The following is a 26,420-nucleotide window of genomic DNA, read 5'->3' on the forward strand; positions in this document are numbered from 1 at the left end:
GGACAAGAGAACTGTGAGCAAGTTTGTGACAACACAAAACTGGGTGGAGTGGCTGACACACCAGAGGGTTCTGCTGCCATTCAGCAAGACTTTGAGGGGCTGGAGAATTGGGCAAGGAGAAATGTAATGAAATTCAACAAGGGAAAGTGTAGAGGCTCACACCTGGGAAAAAACAACCCCATGGACCAGTATAGGTTGGGGACTGACCTTCTGGAGAGCAGTGAATGGGAAAAGGACCTGGGGGTCCTAGTGGATGGAAGGATGACTGTGAGCCAGCAGTGTGCTATTGTAGCCAAGAAAGCCAATGGCATCCTGGGGTAGATTAGAAGGGCTGTGGTCAGTAGGTTGAGAGAGGTTCTCCTCCCCCTCTACTCTGTCATGGTGAGGCCACATCTAGACTATTGTGTCCAGTTCTGGTCCCCTCAGTTCAAGAAGGTCCTCAGGGAACTGCTTGAAAGAGTCCATTGCAGAGCCACAAAAATGTTTAAGGAAGCAGAACACCTTATGAGGAGAGACTGAGGGAGCTGAGGGCTCTGTAGTTTGGAGAAGAGGAGATTAAGAGGTGACCTCATTCAACCTTTTAAATATGTGAAGGGTGAGTGCCGAGAGGATGGAGCCAGGCTCGGCTGGGTGATGCCCAAGGACAGGACAACAGGCAGTGGGTGGAAGTTGAGGCATAAAAAGTTCTATGGAAACCTGAGGAAAAAAATTTCCCTGTGAGGGTGACAGCACTGGCACAGGCTGACCAGGGGGGTTGTGGAGTCTCCCTCTCTGGAGAGGTTCAAAACCCACCTGCATGCACTCCTGTGTGACTTGCTCTAGGTGATGCTGCTCTGGCAGGGGGCTTGGACTGGATGAGCTTTTGAGGTACCTTCCAGTCTCTAACATTCTGTGATTCTGTGGTTCCTTGTGGTGCTCATCACATAAAGCTCAGTGAGCTTCACGAAGGCTAATTTATCTTGACAAATCCCTTCTGAAGTGACAGGATAATATACCATGCTTTACAGTATGCGTACTTTACAGGCAGCACAGACACACAGGCAACAGTTAATGTGGAGTCAGTCAGGACTCAGCTGATGGGGGTTTTGTCACATTTTGTAATAGTTTGCATCTTAGAACATAGCATCATAGAATGGCTTGAGTTGGGAAGGACATTAAAGATCAGGGAGCTCCAAGCCCCCTGCCATGGTCAGGGACACATCCCACTAGACCAGGTTGTTCAAAGTCTCACCCAGCCTGGTCTTACACACTTCCAGGGATGAGGCTTTCACAGTTTCTCTGAGCACCCTATTTCAGTCTCTCCATCTTTATAGTAAAGGATGTCTAACATAAATCTACCCTGTTCTAGTTTAAAAAAAAATGTCCCTTGTCCTGTGCCCAGGCCCTTAAAAAATTGCCTTCCTAGCTTTCCTACAGGCTCCCTTCAATTACCAGAAGGCTGCTCCCTGAAGCCTTCTCTTCTCCAGTCTGAGAAGACCCAACTCTCAGTCTGTGTTGGTAGGAGAGGTGTTCCAGCCTTCTGATCATCTTCACTGCCTTTCTCTGGATGTGCTCCAGCAGGTCTATATTCTTCCTGTCTTGAGGACTCTAGAGATGGACACAGTACTCCAGGTGATGTCTGACCAGTGGAGGGGCAGAATCAGTTCTCTTGACCTGCTGGCCACACTACTTTTGATGCAACCCAGGATACAGTTTGCCATGTGGGCTACAAGTGCACATTGCTGGCTCATATCCAGCTTCTCATCCACCAGTATCCCCAAGGCCTTTTCTTCAGGGTTGCTCTCAATTTTGTAATTTCTTAGCCTTTATTGGTACCAAGGACTGCCTTTACCCAGGTGCAGGACCTTGCACTTCACCTTATTGAACCTCATAAGATTCACAGAGCCCACTTTTCTAGCTTGTCTAGGTCCCTCTGGATGACATATTGTCCCTCAAGTCACATCAGCCACACCAGTCATCTTAGTATCATCTGCAAACTTGCTAAGGGTGTACTCTGTCTTGACGATTGATGAAGATATAGAACAGCATTGGTCCCACTACAGACCCATGAGGGATACCTCTTGTCACCCATCTCCATCTGGGCATTGAGCTATTGATGACTACCCATTGCAACCATCCAGACAAGTCCTCATCCAACCATCAAATCCATATCTCTCCAGTTTAGAGAGAAGGATGATCAAGTACAGCACCCATTCACTTTAATTGCAGCTGAGACTGCTCAGTGCATCTCAGACTTCAAGATCTTGAAGTGGGCATTCAGAAAAGAGAAGCACTCTTTACTGACCTTCTGTGAAACATCTGATGTAAGGACTGTGCAGCATCATTCAGGAACTCTAACAGTCAGAGATGGACTCTGCTTCTGCAAGCCAGAACTCAGCTGCCCTGAGTGGGAGGCATCCTTTCTCATCCAATAGTTGTAAAAAGTAAAGGAGAAGTACCATGTACAGTGGAATTTTTTATTTCCTGGGCCTAATCAGGAAGCCAATCTTGGACAAGGATAATTTTGTCTACTGACTGAAGTATGAGGTTAAAAATGAAAGGGATTAACTAAGGTAATAGACAAACTTCACTAAGACATTTTCTGAATTTTATCTGGTTCTGGTGCATCAGCTCCTTGTTTCAGCTTTCTTTTTCTCTTGCATTCCTCCTGTTTCTCCAGATTCTAGCTATAGGTGTGGAGTTTAGTGGTGGGTTGAAATTTATACACACACACACCATATTAGTTGTGCCAGTCCAGCTGGAAGCAAATGCAAGCTGTATTTACAAGCAGAACTACAATCAACAATGGAATGTAATGAATAGGTACAAAATACACAGGATTTACAATATTTGCAATTAACAAACAGTAGAACAACTCCCCTGGTCAAACTTCCCCTAGTCAAAGACCAGGGGAAGCTACTAGCTTCTCCTTTTCTGCCTACCCAGACCCCCCTGTGCAAAAGGGAGAAAGGAGTAGAGAAATTTGCTGTTAGACTTAACCAAAACAATGCAGCCAGAGTCAAGCAGAAGCAAGTTAGTATCTCTCCAGAGTGAAGAAGAGAGAAGAGGAGAATTGTTTTGGTACAAGCAGCCTTATGGTAGATATCTCTCCATTGGGATTGTTAAGAATTATCTTTGTTTTCCCTTTTACACCCAGTAATGATTTATTTACATTTAACTACTTTTCTGCTCAGGATCTGTTAAAAATTTTAAAGGGATAGCCTAAAACTACAAAAGGGTTTTTGCAGCTAGTCACTCTGTGAAGATGCTGTATATGCACTTAGTCAGCATTAAAGACTGTGAAGAATTTAAGCAGAATGAATGAGCATACAAGCTCTTGTTGAATATATGCAACCCATATTTTTCAGACCTTAGAATATGGACAAACATTAAAATATATATATAAAAAAATATTGTAAGAGTGGAAAAGGTACAATGTCCAAAGATACCTGCAAAATATCATGTCCCTGACCTGAAAACCAGAATGTGAGGTATTTCAAATAAAAGATCTCAAGGGTAAAGCAGTGCTATTTATAACTCTTATTATAATCCCTTCTCCTCCATTGTTTACCTGGTTTAATAGGTAGTTAATATGAATGTGAATAAAAGTAGGAAAAAAAGAACAAAAAACCTGGCCACCACCACCTCAAACCCTGAAAGACATAGCTAACATGGAAACATCAGTGGCCAAATGCTTAGTTGCACAACATTACACATTTGCAAACTCCAACCATGGAGCATGTGGCTGGTGTTTATGCTGAACAGTAACAGGAAATCTAAGTATTCTTCAGACGGGAAAGTGTCCCCAGTGCAACCAGTTTTGGAGGTTCTGTCTTTATTCTCTGTCATGTTGTGGTGTTCAATTCAATGTGATATAGCTGTGAGTTACTTTATCATTTCTGAGAGCCCATGGTGATGTCATACACAGACATGAGAAATTCTTGTCCCAGAGGTGCTTCAACCATGCAGGCTTGCTTAGCTTTTCTCTCTTCTTCAAATATTGCAAATTCTTTGAACATAGCTGGGGCTCCCACTGTCCAGAATATTGGTAATTCTGTTCCTCCTTAAACTGTATAGAGATGTGATTGGATTTGACAAATATATACATTATTATTTTAACTCAATTTGTTGGATAGCAACATTCAGACACAGAGAGGTAAGTTCTCAACTGACCAGGTTCCTGCAGAGTAAGGAAATCCATACCAGCTTATGTCTATCTGGGACCAGAGCATCCCAACCTGGCAGCACAATAGCTTTCATTTCTAACCTTTATTGAACTTGGAATCATAATCTCCATAGCTACTTTTTTCCTTAGTCATTGAAATGGATGCATAGACCTTGGATCTCTAAGCTGAGCAGAGTGATGAATTTGCATGACTCTGTGGTTTTGAAGGAACCCATGGTCTTGAATATATACTGAAATAGTAAGAAGGCATAGGATTAACTACACAATTCAGTTTCAAAGAAGCATAAATGGCTCTTCCATTATTAGATTTCTTTGACATATTTGTAAAGTTGAGAATCCATTCCCCTGTGCATTTACATACTGGCTATGACCTGGGAGAGAGTCCAGTGATGACTCATCTGTTACAATCACTGAAAGGAGGAAAAAATGTCAACAAAAGCCTCAGATAAGCCATCTCATTCCTGCTTTTAAATTAGACTACATGAGTACTCTTTCTACAGCACAAAGGGATGAGATTTCCTACAAAGTAACTAGGTGCACTCATTGCCCAGATTCATACAGCATCACTGAGTGTAGACAAGCCATGTCCATGGGGTGAAATTTAGCACTGATAGCATGAGTCAGATTATTTCTGGTTTCAGCTTGCAGTATTTGACAGAATCCTATGGCTTGTTGCAGCACATCAATAAAGCAAACATAACAAATATGTAATAACCATAAATATTGCATCATACCTCCCTACACAGCAATTCAAGACTTCATTAGTCCCGTTGACTATAAGGTATTTGGGAGAGTTACTCTTGTTTCTAAATTACAAACAGATAAACTTACCTGTCTTGAATTGGAGTAGGGAAAAAAGGAGAAAAGCAAACATATCTATTTTTGCTTTCCACTTTCTGTCTAAACCAGGTGATGCTCCTCAGATTCCTTTTCCTCCTGCCTAATTTATATTTAACTTGGCTGATGATAATACATCTCTAATTTATAATTTCTGCTGATTGCTGATGACGTACATGCATTTGAAGTGAATCTTGTAATCAGCCTTCATTTTCAGGAGTGACTTAGGATACTGGCTGCCCATTTGAAAAGGATATGATTTCTTTTATACTCATTATTGAAACAATCACCATACGAACCTATAAAGACTCCTCTAATGTGTGTCTAATGACTGAACCACTCACAGTCTTTGGCTACTTCAGATAATTTAGATCCACTGCCTTTAATGACTTGTGCAGGTTTTCTTTGGTTTTGAATATATCTATCACAACCTCCTTTAAAGCAACCAAAATTCTTGGGTAATGGAAAATCTTTCAGGCAACATAACTGTTTTCCTGTTGGGTGGTAATTTAAATAATGTGCATTATATTTCATTTATTGTACTTGGGTTTTATTCAGAATTATCCCTATGCTTAAGATTTGTTATCAATGGCATAAACCATTACCATGGGGAAATTCCTTCCTTCTCTTGATATATAATCATGGGAACTCATGCAATTATTAAACGAATGCTAAAATGTAGGCAAAAGGATGGTTCTCCAGACAGATTGCTTCTGTGAAAGAGCTATCTGCAGCTATGTCAGATGTCTTGTACACATGTAGTAATCTGGATAGTGCAGTAAGTAAAGTTGCATCTTATACCACTGTGGAGCTGCTGCACTTCCATGGTCAGGAATGACAGAATCTGTCCAGTTCTTCATCCAAAAGAAAAATGTTTGTCCATGAAGATGAAACTCTCTTTAGGTCAGTATAGTTTATATAAATTTTAGTCTACAATTCACAGCTCTGCTCAGCCTGATTGATTATCAGTGCTATTGAACATTGTATTTATTCCTTGTCTCAATCTTATAAAGGTATTTCATGTTTGCTTAGTACAAGAAACACTTTCTAGATGGCTTCTTACAACAAGCATCATGATGATTTTAGCCAGAGAACTTCCCTCAGTGCAGATGTTATGCAGGATGTTTTGAATGCCTAATACTGCCAAGGTTAGTCTCTTGCCTAAACATTATTAATAAACATAGGCAGAAAACAGAAGAGAGAAGGAAACATTCACTGCAGGAAGAAACATTCTTTATTATGATGTAAACACATTCTATGGTGTACATCAATGTATATATTACTGTGAGTGATCTGTAGGATATCAAAATCTATTTTTATCTAGCTATTTTTTTTCCATAGAAGTCTATATCAATACATTCATCATAAGCACATCCTAAGTATAGCTTAAAGACAAAAATGAATGTTTTAATGTAAGATGCTAGAAGTCTAGTTATTTGGAGCTGGTAACAGTGAGTACAATAGGATTAATAAGTAAGGATTTTCTCCTCAGACCCTGCAAATGGGCGACAAAAAGGAGAAAACAAACAGCTTAACTCACCAAAAATCAAACCACTGCATTGCCCTCATGTTTTGGGATGTAAGACCGAAGATTACATCAGTACAATAAAGGCTCCAACCCCTCTCTTACATGTCTCTTACACTCACAAGCTTTGCACCATACCAAAGAGGGGAAAAAAGAAAAAAGAAAGAAAAAAAGAAACAAAATAGCAGCTTTACCCCAGCATCAGAACCAGGGGAGAGGCAAAACAGGTAGAGGTGCAGAGAACAGGCAGATAGGGAAGGGTTAAAAGCATTATTGCAGCCATTAGAGGGAAAAGTTGAAGCAATACAAGCACAGTAGTCTTTGCTCTCCCTCTCTCTCTCTTCCCCCTCTTTCTCCCACTCCCCTCTTCCCAGGCTGGATCAGTGTGTAGGGAGGGCAGTCATCATGCCATCCTGAGCAGCAAGAGCTGATGCTGGATGAAGCTGTCAGGTATCTCAAATAAAGGCACAGGAGGCAGCTGACAGCCACTTTTTTGGGGGTTTGCCTTTTTTCTTTTCTTTTTTTTTTTTTTTTTTTTTTTTTCCCCAGTCTGAATCTGGACTTCAAGCAGCAGAGCGCCTGAGACAGCTCCTCCGAACCACACTGTGTTGCAATGCTCACTCTTCTCAAGGAAAAAGACTCCTCTGAGTAGCAGAATGCTGCCAACGTTGCAGCTAGGGCTAGAATACAGAATCTTTCCATAACATTTTGAAATATCTTTCTGTTCATATGTTTAGAAACACATACCTGCACTGACATATCAGTTCTGCTTTTGGAGGGCACCTTTGGCTTGTGTTAGCCTGATGTGACTTCTTCGTCTTGCAACGATGGGAATCTTTCTGGTTTATTTTGGATTCATTTTCTTTTCAGTAATGTATATCCAGCAAGGACTTTCTACCCAAGGTAAGATCACTTATTATCAAATATGTGTGTGTGTTTTTATATGCTAAAACAGACTGGGAACTGAAGGGGGGGGGGGGGGGGGGGGGGGGGAGAGGGAGGGGGAGGGGGAATGAAGGAGTGAATCAAAAAATGGAAACCAAGCACAATGGATAGGAGATGAGAATACTAAACATCAGGTTTATGCTTAGCTTAAAATTTGCTTGTAAACAGAAGTGAGAGGTTTCCCCAAAGTGGAAATTAAAGAAAGGTTTCCTTTACCTGATTTCAAAGAGACACATAGCAGGCACCTTGCAGAAGAGTGATGGGGTGATGGTGAATGGACATCCATCTATGTGTTTGTGCACGTTTGTGTGTATGCATGTACACAGCCAGTAAACACCTACCCGTGCCTGCATAATTATTGCATTCATACCAAGTACTAGATGGCGAAATCTACTGCCTTTCTTAAGGCAGTGCAGTCTCCTTTCATGTTGTGACCCCTTGCCTCTCCTATTATCCTGAAATCCTCACAGTCAGGCATTCATTTCTATTTTGTGTATTTCTGCCCCTTCGGTGACTGAAAACAAAAAAACCAAAAGGTCTGTAAAGAGCTCTCCCCTACCCTTGCGCCTTCTTCCTCCCGCCTGAAGGCGCGCCTTGCATTTCAAGCAGCCGCGGCTCTGCAGAAGTCAGTTGTTTGGGACCTCGAGGCTGCAGCGACGCTGTCAGCACCATGGACAGATCGCGCGGAGCCGCCCCTGCCCCCCCTGCCCCCGCCCGCTGTCCGCGGACTGCCTGCTGCCCACTGCCCATCGTCCCCGCCCGCTGTCCGCGGACTGCCTGCTGCCCACTGCCCATCGTCCCCGCCCGCTCTCCGCTGACTGCCTGCTGCCCACTGCCCATCATCCCCGCCCGCTGTCCGCTGACTGCCTGCTGCCCACTGCCCATCGTCCCCGCCCGCTGTCCGCTGACTGCCTGCTGCCCACTGCCCATCGTCCCCGCCCGCTGTCCGCGGACTGCCTGCTGCCCACTGCCCATCGTCCCCGCCCGCTGTCCGCTGACTGCCTGCTGCCCACTGCCCATCGTCCCCGCCCGCTGTCCGCTGACTGCCTGCTGCCCACTGCCCATCGTCCCCGCCCGCTGTCCGCTGACTGCCTGCTGCCCGCTGCCCATCGTTCCCGCCTGCAGTCCGCTGCCTACCGTCCGCTGCCCGTTGTCGTCGCTTGCTGACTGATGACCACTGCCCTCTCCTGCTGCCTGCTACCTGCTGCCCACTGTCGTGATTGCTGCTCGCTGCCCCCTCCTGCTGCCCACTGCCTCCGCCTGCTGCCCGCTCCCGCTATCCGCTGTTCCTTGCTTGCAGCTCCCTGCCGGCGAGCCTGTGCCAGCTTGTGCTTGGCAGTGAGACTGGGTGTAAGGCTGGCAGTATTCCCCTTTGCATCCCCATACTGCTCAAACGATCTGACCAGGAAGGAGGGAACAAGCAAACAAGAAAAAGAAAAGTAAAACAACCCCAAACTAGTTTGTGAGCCCCAAATGTAAAAAATGCAGAGCCCTTTTGTCACTTTCACTAGCCAAAGACACTGTGAAATGTGAAGCCAGTAGCTTTTTGTATTTATTGTTGGGCACAAAAGTAAAAGGGGAAAAATCTAACACTGGTTGAGTGTACTACTATATTCTCCCATCAATTCTGTGTTAACTAGGAAGACTGGATAGAGAAGGAAGCAGGCAACATTTCTGTGGCATCATAATGTGCTCCAGTCTATGCAGCAATGCATAACACAAAGCAACACTTCAGGGCCAGACAAAATTTCATCTTCTAGAAACATAGGGTTTATTTATTACATAGAGTGTGTGTGTGTGTCCCTTGGCTGTTATACCTCATTATGTTATAACATTTTTGAAGTACACTATAGGAAAGGGTGAGAGAGAAGTAAAGACTGAGACTTTAAGGGCTGGTGCCTTGGATTATGTCCATCAGGATTAGTTTGTTAATCTAGCAGTGGTACACTGAAACAGACAGATCCTGTTTGTTAGAGGAGTGGGATGCCAAGGCGAAGGTTAGGGCTTGAAAGCATTTGTCAAAGCTGAGAAACAGAAGAGGTACTGTTTCTTGGTCTAGTTATGTAAGCAGAGGCTTTCAGAAAGAGTAACTAACTCAGGTGAAGCCTTTGAAATAGGCATTTTGATGAGTGGTCATAACCTGTACCTCAGAAGAATTCCCTTTCCAATAGCTGCTCCAGCTGCCAATGGAAGGTTTAGCAATTTACACTTCTCCAGCTCAGTTCTGTGAAATATAACAAATCAGTCTGGGGTTGGTTTTTTCCCTCTACCAAACTGGTCTTGAACAAAATCCCTCAGTGAATCTGGTGAAATATGGCAATCTGCCTGAGGGTATTTGGAACTCATTACATGAAACTTTAATAACCCATGGCAGCAAGCAAGGGGGTTTATAGACTTTCTCATGAGCTGGCAGTGTAAAGAAGACAAATTTGTGCATAAGGGAAGAAAGGCATTCCTAGGTGTGAGAGAAACTGAGGGAGATAATGTGTGAGGAAACTGGAAAACCAGGGAAAAGGGGAAGTGAGAAAAGAAAAGAGAAATGAAAAAAAGAGAAAGACAGAATTAAAAAGGCAACATGATGGTTGGACTCAATGGCCTTAGAGCTCTTTTCCAACCAAAACAATTCTGTGGTTCTATGATTCTAAAAGCAGAGAATAAACAATGAGTAGGTAACAGAAGATTGTTTGTTTTGCAGCAAAATTCACTGAGTTTCCCCGAAATGTCACAGCCAGTGAAGGGCAGAATGTGGAGATGTCTTGTGCTTTCCAAAGTGGTTCCACTTCGGTATACCTCGAAATCCAGTGGTGGTTTCTGCGGGCAGATGAGGACCAAGAGGCTGAAGCTGAGGTGACAGGCACGCAGGTACTGATCCTCCACCACAAGGTCCCCAAACCACCCTGGAACTGAGAGGAAGAGAGGGAAGGAGAAAAGAAGGGGAGAGGGAGGGAGCAGAAAAATGTTGTGGATCTCCCTGGGGGCTTAATTTTGACCATGAAATAACAGTGCAGTAACCTGCAGAGAAAATTGCCCACCTCAAGGGATGATTTTGGTGCATGTTGCTCCCAGGTTCACAAAACCACTTGGCTTTCCAAAAATGGTTTTTGTTGGTTGGTTGGTTTAGGGTGGTGTTTGTTTGTTGTTTGTTTTTTTTTCTTCTTTTTCTTTCTTTTCTCATTTTCCCTTTGAAAAGCAGTTGTTCAGGGGCTGCTCTTGTGGGAATGTTTAATTTCCCAAATGTCAAGTTTCTACACATACCCTCCCATTTACAGCTCTTGCAGTCACGTTGGCAGCCTCAACTCTGCGTGCAGCTGCCACAGGAGGGCACACTCTTAGAGGGGGGATGCAGGGGGAAACCAATGCCTCAAAAAAAAGCAAAAGGAAATTAAAAAACTCATACAACAGCAACATTTCAGCAGGACAGATTGGGGCATGCCCACTCACATTGTCATCCAGGGACGCCCATGCCCTCCGGCGCTGCCACCGCCGCACCAGTCTCGGCGTTCCACCACCTCGAAAAGATGTTCGTGCGAGGCGGGGGGCGCCGGGTTCGTAGGGCAATGCCCCGCGACAGCTGCCGACTTTCCCCGGCGCTGCCCGCAGGTGGCACAGGCGGAGCGCTGCTCACGGGTCTCGGCCGCGGGGCACAGGTGGAACACCAGCGGCGGAGGGGCGGGCCGGGGCCGGCGACCCACGGCAGCGCTCCTTTCCTTGCAGGTGGAGCTCCTGCCCGAACGAGACCTGGATAGCGACGGCACGAAGATCAGTGTAAGTGGCGCTGCACGGCGCCGGCAGCCGCCGCCGGCCGGGAGGGTCCTTCCCAAGCCAGAGCCCAGCCAGGGAGCTGCCGGCAGCCACCTCGCAGCAGGCACGGCGGGGCACGGTGGCGGACGGCGAGGCTGTCACCCCGCCCGCATCCCTCCCCCATCCGCACCGCAAGCTGAAGTGTCCAGCTGGCCGCAGCACGCAGCTGCTTCCTCGCCAGCCTTGGCAGAGGGTGCCAGGCCAGCTCTGCCCCACGCAGCCTGCAGCCCTGGGAACATCTGGGTACAAAGGGCATCAGCCAGCGAGGCCCGGGTCGTAGACAGGCAGACCCTGTTCCATCCCAAGAAGCAGATATCTGCACCCATCCTTGCACCTCTTGCTTTCATTTCCCCTGGACAACTGCTGGGTCTGTCATAGGGCTCCAAAGCTAGTTTTAAGGCTGAAATTTGGCTGTGAAGCTGCACTTTCCTTCAAGTGCAGTGTGAAACAATTTACATGGCTGCTTTTGCAAACTTATATCTGCTGGCTGAGGAAAAAAAAGAAAAAAAGAAACCTTTTGGAGAAGAGCTCCCTGTTGGGAGCAATCTCCACTCTTGGTCATTGAGAATTTCTTAGGAGAGTGGGTGTCTGATTCAGTTATCAATCTGCCATTTGGAGACCATCCAGAACATCGTCTCAACAAAATTATCAGCAACAGTTTTCCAGCTCTTGTCCAGGGACAGGATGCCTTCCTCAAGAGACCCATATCCTGAGTCTGATACAGCCACATCCCCTGACCTCAGAAGAATTCAGATCCTCCTTCCTCAGTATCCCAAGAAATGTATGGGGGTGGAGCTATGGTGTGGTGCTCACTGCAGTGGAAAGACACAGATGCTGAGCAGATGCTGTGGCATGAGTGTGCCTCATGAGCTCAAGATATTTCCCTGTTCTCAGACACAATCCCCTCAGAAATGCCTTTTAGCTGCAGACAAGGCTTCTAAGTACTAGCAGAGTTTAAACCAGCAACAGATAAAGGTGAATAACTTCCATTAAATCCTTTACTTGGCTTTTCTTTGATGCATGCAAGCAGCTAACCAAGTAACCACGTCCAAGTGCAGCTAGGTATACTTGAAAGACATTCAGAGATGAGGATACAGACACATTCTATTCCACATATTTATATTCTAGCCATACTTACATTTCTCATTATATTTCTCCAGGGACCATATCAGTTGCACCATAGACCATATCTTCAGTTACAGTTGTAGACTATCTTTCAAATGAGGCTCACCTGTGGTCTTTGGATACTATTCCATCAGAACAGTATATAGACAGTATCTTCATGAAATAGAGAGTAAGCTTTTAAGGGCATTAAAGAAATGGTGCAATACACTAAATGCTGCGTTGCAGGTTTTTGTTCATTTGTTTGTTTAATCAGTTTAAATTCACCATTTCTGCTGTTTTAAAAGACAATGAGCACAAGTTGAAGCCATGGATACATGCTGACAGCAACAATTTCTAAATTTCAAATGCTAAACCCAAACCACATTCCATTATTGTCACTAGTGGTATGCCACACTGTTCACTTTGCAGCTATTGCATGGGAGTAAAAGAAGGCAAACTATGACACACAGATACTCTGTGAATTCATATGAAACATCTTTAATCTTTTTGCTGAATATGAGTTGTTCAGTAGACTTATTATGACTGAATATGGTTTGAATAACTGTGCAGCACTTTCTGTGTGATTAATATTGCATATGTCATGCTTGAAAGTGTGCAACCCTTACTTTCAACTCAATTTTACAAATATAAAGTCAGAGCTGGGTAGAACACAACAGGCTGTTAAGTCCACCCAGTAACTTAGAGCACTAATGTATTCACAAGAGTTGTTCTTCCGTTCATCAGACAACTAGTGCTTCAGAGCAAACCACCTAAGCAGTTGTGGAAAGAAGGTGCCGTACTTGTCCTTGATGCAGATTCCCTGTATTAAGCACAATCACACCATTGATTAATTTGGCACTTGACTTCTCTGGACAGACTCTACATTAGCAGAGTTTCCCCAGAGAGGCAGTGATATCTGATAATATGCTTCTTTGTCTATTTTTCCTGACAAATCTGCAGACAGTGAAAGTACAAGGGAATGACATCTCCCACAAGCTGCAGATTTCAAAAGTGAGAAAAAAGGATGAAGGCTTCTATCAGTGCAGGGTGACTGATGCCAACTATGGAGACCTTCAGGAATACAAGGCCCAGGCATTTCTCAAAGTCAATGCTAACAGCCATTCCCGGCGAATGCAAGCCTTCGAGGCATCTCCGATGTGGTTGCAAGACACAAAACCGCGCAAAAACATCTCAGCAGCTGTTCCAAGTAGCATCCATAACTCTGCCAGTCAGCGTGTGCATGCCACCTCTAGCCCTGAAGCAGCAGCCAAAATCCCCAACAAAAGTCCACAATCAGGTATGGTAAAGCATTTTGAGCTTTCATTTGATTGCTTGCCAGTATGTAAAATGAGGCTAACTCAACAAGGTAACCAGCAATTGTGACTAGGAAAAGTGTGGTGCTCATTTACTCCTCCCTTGTTCCGGCTCTGTTCCTCCTGCCAACTTCTTACTTTCTAAAAGCTGAAGGATAAGTTTCTGGACAGAAGAAGCAAAAAGCCTTAAATCTCTATATGTGAATAAAACAAATCCACATTCTATTCAATCCCTATACTGACATTATCCTCCCAAGGATAGGTCCCTAATCAAAGCTTAGCTTGCCCTGTAGCATGTGGACAGAGCAGGAATACCAGGAAATGACTCATCTCATCTGAATATGAGTATATTGAACCAAACACCCATCCAGAAACATTTCTTCCTAAGTTACTTTACACCAGCCGCCTAACTTTTATATCCCTGACATTTAGTGTCAATCTTATTTTCATCAGGACCTTGTCTCCTAAATCTAAGCGGACCTTAGATGTAACACATTGTTCCTCCATTAGAATGGCCATGGGTTTGTCAGAGAATGTGGATTTGTCATCTTCATTTGCTTCACCACTGGCTTTGAATCAGCATTAAAATGGCAATGCTACAGTTTCCTGTCATGTAGAAATTAACATACTAGATATGTTTGGGAGAGTTTTTATAGCACTGTATAAATAAGCAATAAAACTCTGCATTATCTACATTGATACAGTAAAATTCACAGTTATATAGAAGTACATGACTATAGAGGCTGGTGCTGACTACTACATAAAAATTCAGACATGCTGTAAAAGACTAAAAATCTGTTGGAAAACAAACTGAGTTTAAGCATCCCTGAGTTACTTCTATTTAAACTGAGAGCCCAATATAGAGCAGGATATCACAACCTACCAGAAAATACGTAATGGAAGCCACTTTACTTTTCTGTGATGCATCATTTCTCTCACAGCAAATGCCATGTGCTGTGAAATCACTTCCATGTTATAGTCTTCCTATTAGAAAAACATTTTGATAGGGAAAGTACATTTCATTACAGATTATAGCAATATTATTATTTATCATAGAGCGATACAGAAAAATATAGACTATAAACCAATATAGAACAACATAGAATACGTAGAACATACAGGGCAAAATGATTATTCATCTTACTTCAAGTGGAAATGGTGATGTACATACCACCATTTTAGCTCTTATAATTTTTTAATCAATTTAAATGTTATATTAATAGAATAGAATAGAATCAGAGAACCAACCATGTCAGAAAAGACCTCAGAATTCATCAAGTCCATCTGATTACCTAATACCTAACACCTCCTGACAACTAAACCATGGCTTCAAGTGCCACATCCAATCCTTTTTTGAACACCTCTAGGGACGGTGACTCCACCACCTCCCTGGGTAGCACATCCCAATGGCCAATTATTCTTCCCGTGAAGAACTTTCTCCTCAATTCTTTTTGCCAGAGGAGGAGTATTTTTCAGTTTTTATCTCTTCTGAAAAGCTGTTAGAAGAAAATAAATATTTTAATTTATATTAAATCCTCATTCCAACATTCCCTTGTAATCACAAATTTCAAAGTGGTCAACTTGTCCTTAGTGTGGTTTCTCTTTGGTTGTATGTTAACAGGTCTATGAAATATGTAACTACAGACTACACTGCATTGCAGCCAAAGAATACACAGAACACCTAAACTAATAAATCTCTTTGGATAAATGATTTGATACATAACATTGTTTATGTATTTATTCCAAGCAATATCTTACCTGACTACTGGACATTTGGATATTTGGTATTGGAGAGCTAGTAGGTTATTGCATGGAAACATAGAAAAACTTAATCTCTATTTTTTTTCCTGGAGCAAAGATTGCTGCAGATAAACTACAGACAGCCTCAATTATAAATATTTTCAAACTTAGTCAGACTGAAATAAAATTTGGTTTATTAATTCATTTACTTTACAATTAGGTACAGATTAATACTATATTAATCACATGTGACACTTGTCTACCAAAGAATCAAGGAGTACCAAGAATCTGTATTAGGCTTAAATTAAATTGTGATGGTTACTTGCTACACAGTGATGCTTTTGATGAATATCAGTTTAACTCTTCATAATCGAGATTTACTTTCCTTTACTTGAGAAACTCTGAGCCTGATTTTCCAGCTGTGAGTTTCATTTTCACTCCTTTTCATACCCACCCTACACTAACAGAAATATCCACAGGAACACAAGCCAGTGGAAGTTTTCAGTTCTATGTATTTTTGAGGAGAAGCTTCAGCTGAGGAAGGGAAGACAACAGCTGTGAAACCTCAGAAAAGCAGAAGACAGGCGTCATAGACAGTAATTTTCTTTATGTGATAACAAATCACCACAATTTCCTTACACTGTTGCATTAGAAGCTCTTCTTCAACATCATACTAAACTACACATTCATGTGCAAGACTGCTGTGTGATTAGGTGTAAGTGATCTGCCCAGTCTAGAGCACAGAAACATAGCCTAATACAAACATTATTGTTAGCCACGTTTGTATTTGAAAGACATTTGGAGTGACTCTGATATGTTTGTTCATGTTGAGAAATACATTGACTTCAGCAATACTGTTGGGAAAGAGATGTACTACTAACCATACCTTGTTGCATCATACTGCATCAAATAGTTTGCAATGTTTGAGAGTGAGTGCATAGTTATTGCCAAGCAATAAGTTTTACTGTCAGGCTTGCAGACTAATGAGAAACATTTTTATATCAGAAGGAAACATGACACCACAAAATGACTGAGAAATCTATATTCAGTTATTTCTGAAGATCTTGGCCTGTAAGAAATACAGCCTCTTGTTATACAAACATTGAGTCCCCAAAATTTACTGTTGAAAGATAGATAGCACTTTTAAACTCTTTCTATACTGAAGTACATTGCAAAGCTGCATGTGTTTCTTAAAAATGGATGTTTAATAGGTAGCCCTAGAGAAGCAGTTTAGAGTCACTGCCTATTTAGAAGAGATATTTCTACATTTCCCCTCTTTTACTCAAAATTAAAAGTATCGGTGTTAGCTATGAGGGATACATACAGCACGGGCAGACAAATTAAAGTAATAGGGGATCCATTCAGCATTTCACACTGCTCTGAAAAATGCTATGTGAGTGTAAAGATGTTTGTTATTGTTAGTAAAGTGCAGAATCAATGTAGGAAGAAAGAAAGAAAGAGAACATTATCCCCAGACAGTCTTCAGATAATAGTACTGAGAAGCACTAAAGGTCTACTTCAATGTCAAAACAGTCAGGAAAGCAAAAGTCAAATCTAACACAGCTTGACCCTGCATTTTGTATTCATGAGCTGCAGAAGATTAAGTAAACCACAATTTAACAGGAATTTGAATAATCTGACAGGCTAATCCAGAAAGTGTCTCATGCAGGTGTAGTGACAGCCATTGATTTGCTACACAGTTCATGACAATGCATCTTAATTCAATGGTAAGAATATTAAATGATCCCAGAGCCTTGTAACTCTGAGCAATGTTGCAGTTAGATGAAGTAAAAGAGCTGCAATTAATCGAGGTAAAAGGAAGCTACATTATCCACGGGCTTCACCAAGTCTCACTGTTCCATGGATATAAATCTAGAGAAACTTTTTGTCTACAATCAAATCACATTTATAGCAACGCTGCAAAATTTGCTGTGCTGAGAACTTGTATATTCCCCCAAACTCTTCCTGCTCTGCCAATGCTGTGTTAAAGCACTCCGAGACATCGTTTGTTTTCAGACTGGAGAGGATCAGGCTGAGAGAACTCAAGAGGGAGTAACTACAAATGAAGAAGTGAGATTAAGTCAATTTTCTGAATACTTACATGCTGACTACACATTTCTAGCACTTTTGTTGATATTGTTGTTCTTTCATGAAGTAACAAATTCAACTATTATCCTAACTCCATACTGAAACTGCTCCTGTGAGGATGGCAGAGATCCAGTGACTGACTTGAAAAAGAGCATGAAGAAGAAGGTGTTCCTTGTCTGAGACAGAATGATCTGGACTCTTGGCATCATAAATCACACTGAGAAGTTTATCACCAGGGAAAAAATGTTGATCAGGAATGAAAGAAGAAGAAAAACGATGGAAACATATTTCTTCAACCTGTTGATGCTACTAAAGGGATAACATTTCTTTGTCTCCTTTTTAGCTACAAAAATCCAGGAATCTTTTATTGTCAACCTATTGTTAGCACAGATTTTGTTTCCAGTTTGGAATCTCCTTGGATATAAAAATCTGGAATCTTCTTGGACAAAAAAGCATGCTCTAGCCTCCACCGTGGTGACAGCCAGCATTACTGCTTTATTCACTAAGGGAAGGACTTTGGCTTTTGTGGCTGCTGTTTTAGAAAACATGAGCATGCATGAGGTTGTGAGGCACCAGCGTTTACTGTGATTGTTGCACAGCAAAAATCTGTTTCCTTAGGACTGCAGTAACGCAAATGTCAATGAGAGTTTTGCTCTGAACCTTGTTCAGCCATTCTTGGAAATTCTTACACAAAGGTGATGCAGTGACTATTGCATTTTACACCGGTATATGATGTAATCTCCACTTCAAGTCAAAACTTCTACCTTGGTTCTCTCTTTCTGAAATGAATCCACTGCACGTCTCTGAAATAATGGAATAAATTCTATCCATGTTAACTGTTGACCCTGACACTGAAAGCATCTTCTGAGAAATGATAATCCATTCCAAATAACTTCATTGACAAAGCAAGATCTTAACAGCAGCTGAAGCCTTTATTCAGGTCAGTATTTCCAATGCAGAATGAACTCACTACTGCCTTTGGTTTCTTTACGCCCTAATTTCTTATGTGCACATATGAGTTGATAGATCCAAATGAAGGCAAGTATTTAAACTCCTGTCCCTAGACCCTAGTCCAGCTGAATCCAGTGATAATTCTGGGTCTGAAATTCTACTTTTTGTAATCATCCCTCACTGTCATTGCCACTTTCTGATACTGTACCACTGTCAACTTTCTATGAATTTTTATTCCTCTTGCAAAAACACACAAGTTCAGGAACTAAGAAAAGAAAGCATTAGCCAAACAAAATGTGTTCATTTTTGTTGGTCTAGAAGTTTTAGTGGTTAGTCAATCCCCCATGCCCATGCCAGACTGAGCACTGGGTATGCTAACCTCAAACATATACTCTCTGGAATCAGAGATACTACTTGCATCTTCAGTTATGCCCATTGTTAAACACTAATACTGGATCCCAGAAGGAAATCATGGTCTTCTCAAGTTGGTTGAGATAATAGATTTTATGCTTAAACATATGACATCTCCACTTAATATGTATTCCTGTAGAAGTGATGGTGTCTAGAAAGAAATGTTAAATGAACTTAGCTAATCACAAATAGGGGTAAGAGGGAACTTGAGAAAGTGGATAATGGAAGATTAGGTAGAGTAGACTATAGGAGAGAGGACTCCACGACAGATCCCCACTTTTTATTAAAAAAAAAAAAAAAGAAGCCTGTACTACACTTGAACAGTTGTTTTTTTTCAGATACTTTTCATATTATAAGCAATGAAAACATGGAAAACTATTTTTGGATGCTGCACTACATATTTGCCTCATATGAAGCCAATCAGCCAGTCCAGAAACAATGAGGACAGAAACAGCAGGAATTCAATTCACAAAATTTAAGAAACTCATTTTGCACTTTCTTCATCTACAGTGTTGTTTGTCTACACAAATGTACGCTGAGTTCCTTCTTACTCTGCTAGCAACCTTACCAGTATATTTCTCTGTCCATTTATCATTACTTCTCATGCACTTAATCACATCTCTTCCTTTCTTTTAGCCATTTAAAAATGAACCTTTCAGACTCACCTAGTGTCTAGAACAAAACTGATGTGCAAAGAACTGTCAGGTGACCCTACAGGAGTTCTCTGAGCGACAGAATCACAGTCATTTCTTTCTGCATGTCTGATATAACTTTGTTTCATAATTAACCACTGAAAAGTTTGCAGATGGGCTACACACACCTCAAAAACAAACAAACAAACAAACAAACAAACAAACAAACAAACAAACAAAGAGAAAGAAAAGAGAGAGAAAAATTAAGAAAGAAAAGAGAAGCAGGGGGGCAGAGATAAATGCTTTTTTTTGTCACCTCACTCAAATTGCTTTTCATTGCTACACAATCAGGACTCTTACATTCAGGCAGCAGAGATTGCAGCAGATGTGACAGTGCCTGCTTTTGAAACAACTGATGGTATTTCCTTGCTTCGAAGCACAACCTATTTGGTACTTGACACTTACACAGCAGTGCAGTGGACATTTTTGTTTGTTCAAGATAAGAAACAGGGTATTTCCTGTCTACTGCTGACACTGCTGACACTAAAAGAATGATATGAATTTACAATAGCAGAAAGATTGGCTCAAGCCTGAGGATGAAGATGAATTCTCCTCTACTCATGAAGTGAGAGTGAATTATAAAATAAGTTTAATTTTTACCCAGCTTGTACCACCTATAAAAGTTTAGGCCAGTCTGGGAGCAAAACTTCTGTTCTTAGCTCATTTGGATTCAGGAGAAAGGAGTTTTCTTGGTGGTGGGTTTTGTTGCTTGAGATTTTTTTTGTGTAAATTCTATCATTTTTCCCCCCAGTGTTTATCTTTGAATTCTTGGACTGGGCTAGCTAGAATGCTTGGCATTCTTAGTATTTTCTTATTGTTTGGACAAAACTTTTCCATTTGATTAAATAATCCATGAGCTTCAAAGATAATTCAGACACATAAACTTCTTTACAGTTACAGTAATAATGTTTTATTGATGATAAAGCTGGATGTTATTTGATGAGAAGCTGATATTTCTGATGGCCTCATAACGAGAGGACTCTGCCCCAAACCCTTCGTTTCACCTTATCATAAGGGATTTGCCATCACCCTTTCAGCAGCGCAACTTGCTGTCTGTGTGTGGGTGCTCCAGCCTCATCCACCTTGCTTGTCTAAGAATATGGTTACGTGGCATTGTGCCTCTTGAAAACTCTGCCAAAAAAAAACCCCAGGATGATTACCCATCTTGTAGTCTGCTGAATTCTTGACATGCATACAATGCATACTGATTAGTGACCTTCTTATACTTGAAGAGTCTTTGAATAATGATTAATGACATTGCATCCTTATGACTGATTCCACATCTCAGAAGTGTAATAAGAAAGGTAAAAAAAAGTACATCTGAAGTGAAAGTACAAAATTCCAACAATATAGAATGCAAAGAAGAGAGAATTTATACAGGCTTTGGCACCATTACTTCAGGCTTCTTTCTCACAATAAACCACTTTCAAATTGTTACACTGATACATGATAATGTTGTTGTATTTCATTTATATTCCAGAAATTACAGGAGTGACAGCTTTGCCTTTTTAATTCTAATTTAGGTCTTACAGTTTAAAATATTTCCACTCCATGTCTCTTATTGCTCCCCACCTGGATGGAAGAAGGAAAGAGGTGCCTGTCCCTCAGCTCTCCTAGCTTACAGTGTTGAGAATGAAATAAAGCCTTTGTAACAGCTGATAAAGTATTGCATTGCTAAACTAATAGAGATGAAGAAATGGCTCAGAGTTTGCTTGCATGACTCCTACTACTGGAAATGTTAATTTCCATAAGAGTGGGAGGTAGAGAGACAGAGACGCTATCATCTTAAGCTGTTCCAGTTAAAACCATTAAGAGCTTGTGAGTCATAGCCCTTAGACAGAGGTATGTTCTGTTAGTCAGAGGCACTGTACTAATCTCTGGAACAACTGCATTATCCAGCAGGCAAAATAGGCTCCCTGCCTGAAAACACTTAGCATCTAGGAATCTGACAAGAAAAGAGACTCATCCAGTTTGACGGGTACAGATAAAAGAGAGTTTATGTGAGTTCTAAGCAAATAGCTCTTACATAAACAACATAAATAGAAGGAGATCGGGTTGACTGTACCTTAAACATAAACCTAGGCATTGTCAGGTGTGAAAAGCAAGACAAGAAACTGAATCTCTCACAATGAAATATTTACGGAGAAAGGCATTTTTTCTTATGTCTGTTATAATAAGCCCCTTTGTAGATACTTTTCTTGATGTGATGGTGCCGTTAAAGATGACAGAGTAATATTACCATTCCACTTAAGATTTTTTTTTCTCACTGAAGACAGGAAGAACAGGATACAAAAGGTGCAGGAAGAAAAAGACAAGTTCAGGTCTACATTTCTTCAGCTAGGTCTCCCACTGCAACACCACGGTATCTTTCACAGCTTCTTCAGTTTAGAGATTCCCTATAATGTGGCTTATATAAAATATACACACCCATTGCTATACATTTTAAAAACGATGAGCAGCTGGTACTGAAGCCATATTTAATTTCAATAGCAGAAGAATCAAACCAAATCAAGAAGAATTTTAGTTTAGTTTCTGCCTTCACTTGCAATGGAGCATAACTATATGCAAGCAAATAGATGAGAAAGGGTTACCACAAGAAAGCCATGGAAACAGGCATTTGCTTTGGAATCAGTCATTCCACACAAGTAAATAGAAATGCACTGGTTTGTACACTTCTCTGTCACACTCTAAAAACTTGTAAGACATTTTACATGCATGGTTTTCAGGGACGGATGAGGAAGAAAGGTCTTGAGTGCTGGTAAGAACAGACATAAACCATGCTGCCAGTGGTTCTGAAAAAGTGCCAATTAACCCATTCAGGGCTTCCATTTGTTTGAATTTGCACCTCCCTCCCCCTATCCTCCCTCCCTGCCAGCTTTTAACTGTTGCAATGGGTACTGGATATTGGGCTGCCTCTGGCCTTTTATTTAAATAGCTAAAGCTGGTGTTGCACAAACGATCTGCAAACCTCTCTCAAATAGAAACAGCTGAAGTCAATGAATTACTTATACATGTGAAGACATATTCAATGCAAATACAAACCACAACCCAACCCACAAACAAAAATACTTTAAAACTTGGAAGGCACAGCTACCAAAAATACCAGCTAAGGGAAGGAAGAGAATTACATTACCTGCTACTTACATACAAATGGAAGTGCTGCTTACATACAAATGGAAGCTAGTTATATAGCTAGTAAACAATTCAGGATCATCAAGAACTCACTATACCCTTGGTTGAACAAAGGAAATTTAAGGTGTGGCTGAGACAGAAACAAAACAAAACAAAACAAAACCAAGTGCTTTATGCTGATGGAATGAGAAATATGCTTCAGGAGATGTCTAGCTGAAAGGTGTGTGAGCCCTTTTGACTACAACAGGCTCTGCCTCACTTACCACCTGCAGAGAAAATTAATGTACACTTCATTTCACTAGATAGGTATACTGCTACTTTACTACTCTGAACTTCTTTATGAGTGTATCACATGAACATGCTAAGGAAAGTAAAAGCTCAGAAGCTTTTTAAATCCTTTTGGTTTTACTTTTATGAGGTGGTCTGTCCAGACACTTAGATTTTCTTTCAGGTCAAAATAAGTTTCCAGGAAGCAAAAGCCATATGTGGTTGCACCTGTGTTAATGGATGTAAAAATGCAAACTTTTTCCAAAATATTCGTAGTTCATTCATATCTCCAGTAAAGTTAAGGAAGATTTCTAAGGAACTTTTGTTTACTTTACATGTAAGTAATGCAAAATTATGATTTTATATGGTTTCAGCTGAGGCTGACAAGGCTACTTCAAAGCTGACACTATAAGGCAAAGCCAATTGTTGCACTACAGCAAACCAGGCATTTAAGGATGGAAAATATTGGCAAAAATTTCTGCAAAATGAAGCTTCCAAAGGTTCAACACTTCTGTGATTTCAGAACCCAGCAGTGCAAAAAAGTTAATTCATATTCAGTACAGACTGAATCTATATTCTTCATCTATATACAGGTCTATTTTAGCATCACATAGTACATGCAGAGAATCAAAGATGGATTTCTGTGTGACTGTACTTCTCCTGGAGCAGTCAACAAAACCCCAGCAGTCTACTCAGGCATTAGTAGTGGCTTACTAATTAAATCAAACTCAAGGATACCCTCAGTGAACTTTTGTGTTTAGTAAAATATTAAAGCAGTGCTGATGAATTAATGGATTCATTCTCTTATTTATATGACAGTCCATTACTCATTGTAAATGTGACTCTAAGAATCCGCGTTTCAGAGGCTCTGACAGGTACTGAGCTTCAGAGTGCAGGAGGCTGTTACATCCCAAAGACCTCCCAAACCTGAGGAAACACAAAACTAAATTTCAAGTCTTGTATATGAAAAATGCTTGAGACTCAAGGTGGTAAACTCCATAAGGTATTCTTACAGATAGGACACAATAGGACTGCAGGCTCTGAGGCAGCCTCTGAGTTTACAAATCAGTGCATTGTTCATCTGTGGAAAATGAATGGATGATATTATGAAATCAGCATTTGCTTTTTGCTTCTTGCTTCCCAAAATGTCATGTGTTTTTGAACAAATTTTGTCTGATCAATATCTTAGTGAAAGCAAGGGACATGCAATTTGGGCATGCAATGAATGACTACTTTATGGATTAGTTAAGGTTTGCTAGTGATTTACAACTTCTGCTGGCTTTATTTTATACTTAGATGCTCTAAAATGAATCTCACTCACAGAACAAAATTGACATTTAGCTCTTTGGTCCATGCACCATGAGCCATGAGCCATGGTTGGGCATTTATGGCAGAGATTGTTTTGCTATTTTGAACACTAAGTTCAGAATAAATTATCAATATTTTTTTTCTCTGTTTCCCTGACATATAAGATAACCACATGCTTGAATAAATCACAGTTTGAAAGAGCACAATGACGTAAATTACTCTTTCATGGTGTTACACAGAATCTTACGACCACGTTCGGAAGACAGCATTTGTGGACAAAAGGCTAAGTGTTCCATGGGCATTTGCTTCTTTGGGAATATGTCAGTGGCAGGAGACCAAAGACAGTGCATGGGCTTTTCACAGGAGTGAGACTTACAGCTCAAGGATTTCATTGGATCCCAGCAGCTAATAGGGCAAAGAATGAGAACCAGGCACCAAATATAACTAATATATGAGACATAATATATCCACATATGCTACCATTCTTATTCCAGGTCTTTGAAGATTAACACAATTCTAATCCAGTTTGGTCCAGTGTTATTGAACTTGAATGACATTTGTTTAAGCTTTAATTATGTTAAGTAGACAATAATTTTAGAAATGGCAGGAAAATGAGTGATGGGTTTAGCAAATTTAAAGTCATATTGATACATTTTTACTTATAGTACCATGCTCACAGTTCCAGGGATACTACTGAGTCCTGTCAGAACTGTACTTCTGCATGAAAACTTTGAATTTGTGTACTCTGTATTTTTGAGACATCTGGATTTTGATTCTAAGCTGTACTTTACCTCTGACTTAAGTCTGAAAATAGTGAAAGTAAATCTCTGACTTGAACACTCTATGATTTAATTCCCCAGTCAAAATGGAAATTTCTGACTGCTTCTGTTTGCTTGTCCTTTATTATCATGGAAACCCAAATGGTAGAATATGAGCAAATGTGACAGAACAGGAAAAGGGGGGAAAAAAATCCAGAAAAGCTGGCTTTGGGTTTGCAATGTTGTTACACTAAATTTTCAGCTTTTACCCTTCCAAATATAAACACTGGAATTCATGAGAGGAAAAAAAGTACTGTTCTTTTACACATCTTCATGAAAAAAAAATCCTGCATATATTTAAACTTCAGTTGTATTTCACAGGGATGACTGAAAGGATCAGAGTGCACCTAATAGTTGTATATGCCACTATGTACTGCAAGTCAATTTTATTTGAGGTGCTACATCAGTGAAAATGTAGCAATTTGGGTTAGACAATATGTGTTAAAATTAAGCCAGTAAAGAGAGACCTGAAATGACACTAGGATATACTAATTAGTTCCCAAAACAATACAGAAGATACTGTCTCTGACAGTGATTTACAGTCCTAAGAACTTCTTTCTTCACTTTGAAGCTGAAATTGTTTTAGCTGTATTTCACCTAAATTTGTCCTGTGTATTCAGCATTGTTTTGTACTTGCTGCATGTGCTCTAACCTAAACCCTCTGTAAGATAAAGAAACACCCACCTGCTTCCGAAGAACATTCATGTGAAACATGACATAAATTGGAGGGAGGCTGTGGTTTATACAGAGACTGGACACTATGAATAGAAAGATTATCAATACATATGCAACATATGTATGAAATATACATATTTGGGGATCTATAGATTTTCATCTTGGAAGAAACAAGCAAAACAAAAATCAAAGAATGCTTTGCCTACAAATATTACAGTGCTATTTTTTTCCACCATGAAATGGTTTGTCAAATCTATTTTGCATCATATTGTTTTCCTTCAACATATGACAGCTTTCAAATTGCCAAATTATGCGATTTAGTGTTAAAAAAGCTCTTAAAAAGAAAAACTTCTATGAGATTCTTCTGGGTATTTACTCTTATTTGCATTGCAAATATTTTAAGGAGAAGCAATGTATTCCAAAGACCTATTTAAATTTGTCTTGAGCTGGGTGTTTCTCTAGTTAAATTGAAAGAATATTTAAATTAAATAAAACAAGCAAAAAAAAAAAAAAAAATCATTAAATGGTCTAAAGCCAAAAAAGCTCCTAATTAACTTTTTGTCAGGGAAAGCAAATAGTATCATAGTATCATTCAGGGTTGGAAGGGACCACAAGGATCATCTAGTTCCAACCCCCCTGCCATGGGCA

General features: G+C 40.8%; 1 protein-coding gene across 4 annotated transcripts in view; it reads left to right on the forward strand.

Annotated features, from left to right (window-relative positions):
* Positions 1-6,794: 6,794 nt before the first annotated feature.
* Positions 6,795-26,420, forward strand: part of VSTM2A (V-set and transmembrane domain containing 2A) — a 34,344-nt gene continuing 14,718 nt past the window's right edge. For 2 of the 4 annotated variants that reach the window (XM_068166924.1, XM_068166925.1), the window contains exons 1-4: positions 6,795-7,430; positions 10,168-10,334; positions 11,187-11,237; positions 13,338-13,674. In XM_068166924.1, coding sequence (XP_068023025.1) covers positions 7,355-7,430; positions 10,168-10,334; positions 11,187-11,237; positions 13,338-13,674 — 631 coding nt within the window. In that variant the 5' untranslated portion in view covers positions 6,795-7,354. Of the gene's footprint in view, positions 7,431-10,167; positions 10,335-11,186; positions 11,238-13,337; positions 13,675-15,311; positions 15,370-26,420 lie in introns of those variants that run through there. The other 2 variants (XM_068166926.1, XM_068166923.1) reach the window with 2 other exon arrangements.

Source organism: Melanerpes formicivorus, unplaced genomic scaffold, assembly GCF_026170545.1.
Source record: "Melanerpes formicivorus ecotype bairdi unplaced genomic scaffold, bMelFor1.0.p_v2 SCAF_111, whole genome shotgun sequence".
NCBI classification, from domain to species: Eukaryota; Metazoa; Chordata; class Aves; order Piciformes; family Picidae; genus Melanerpes; species Melanerpes formicivorus.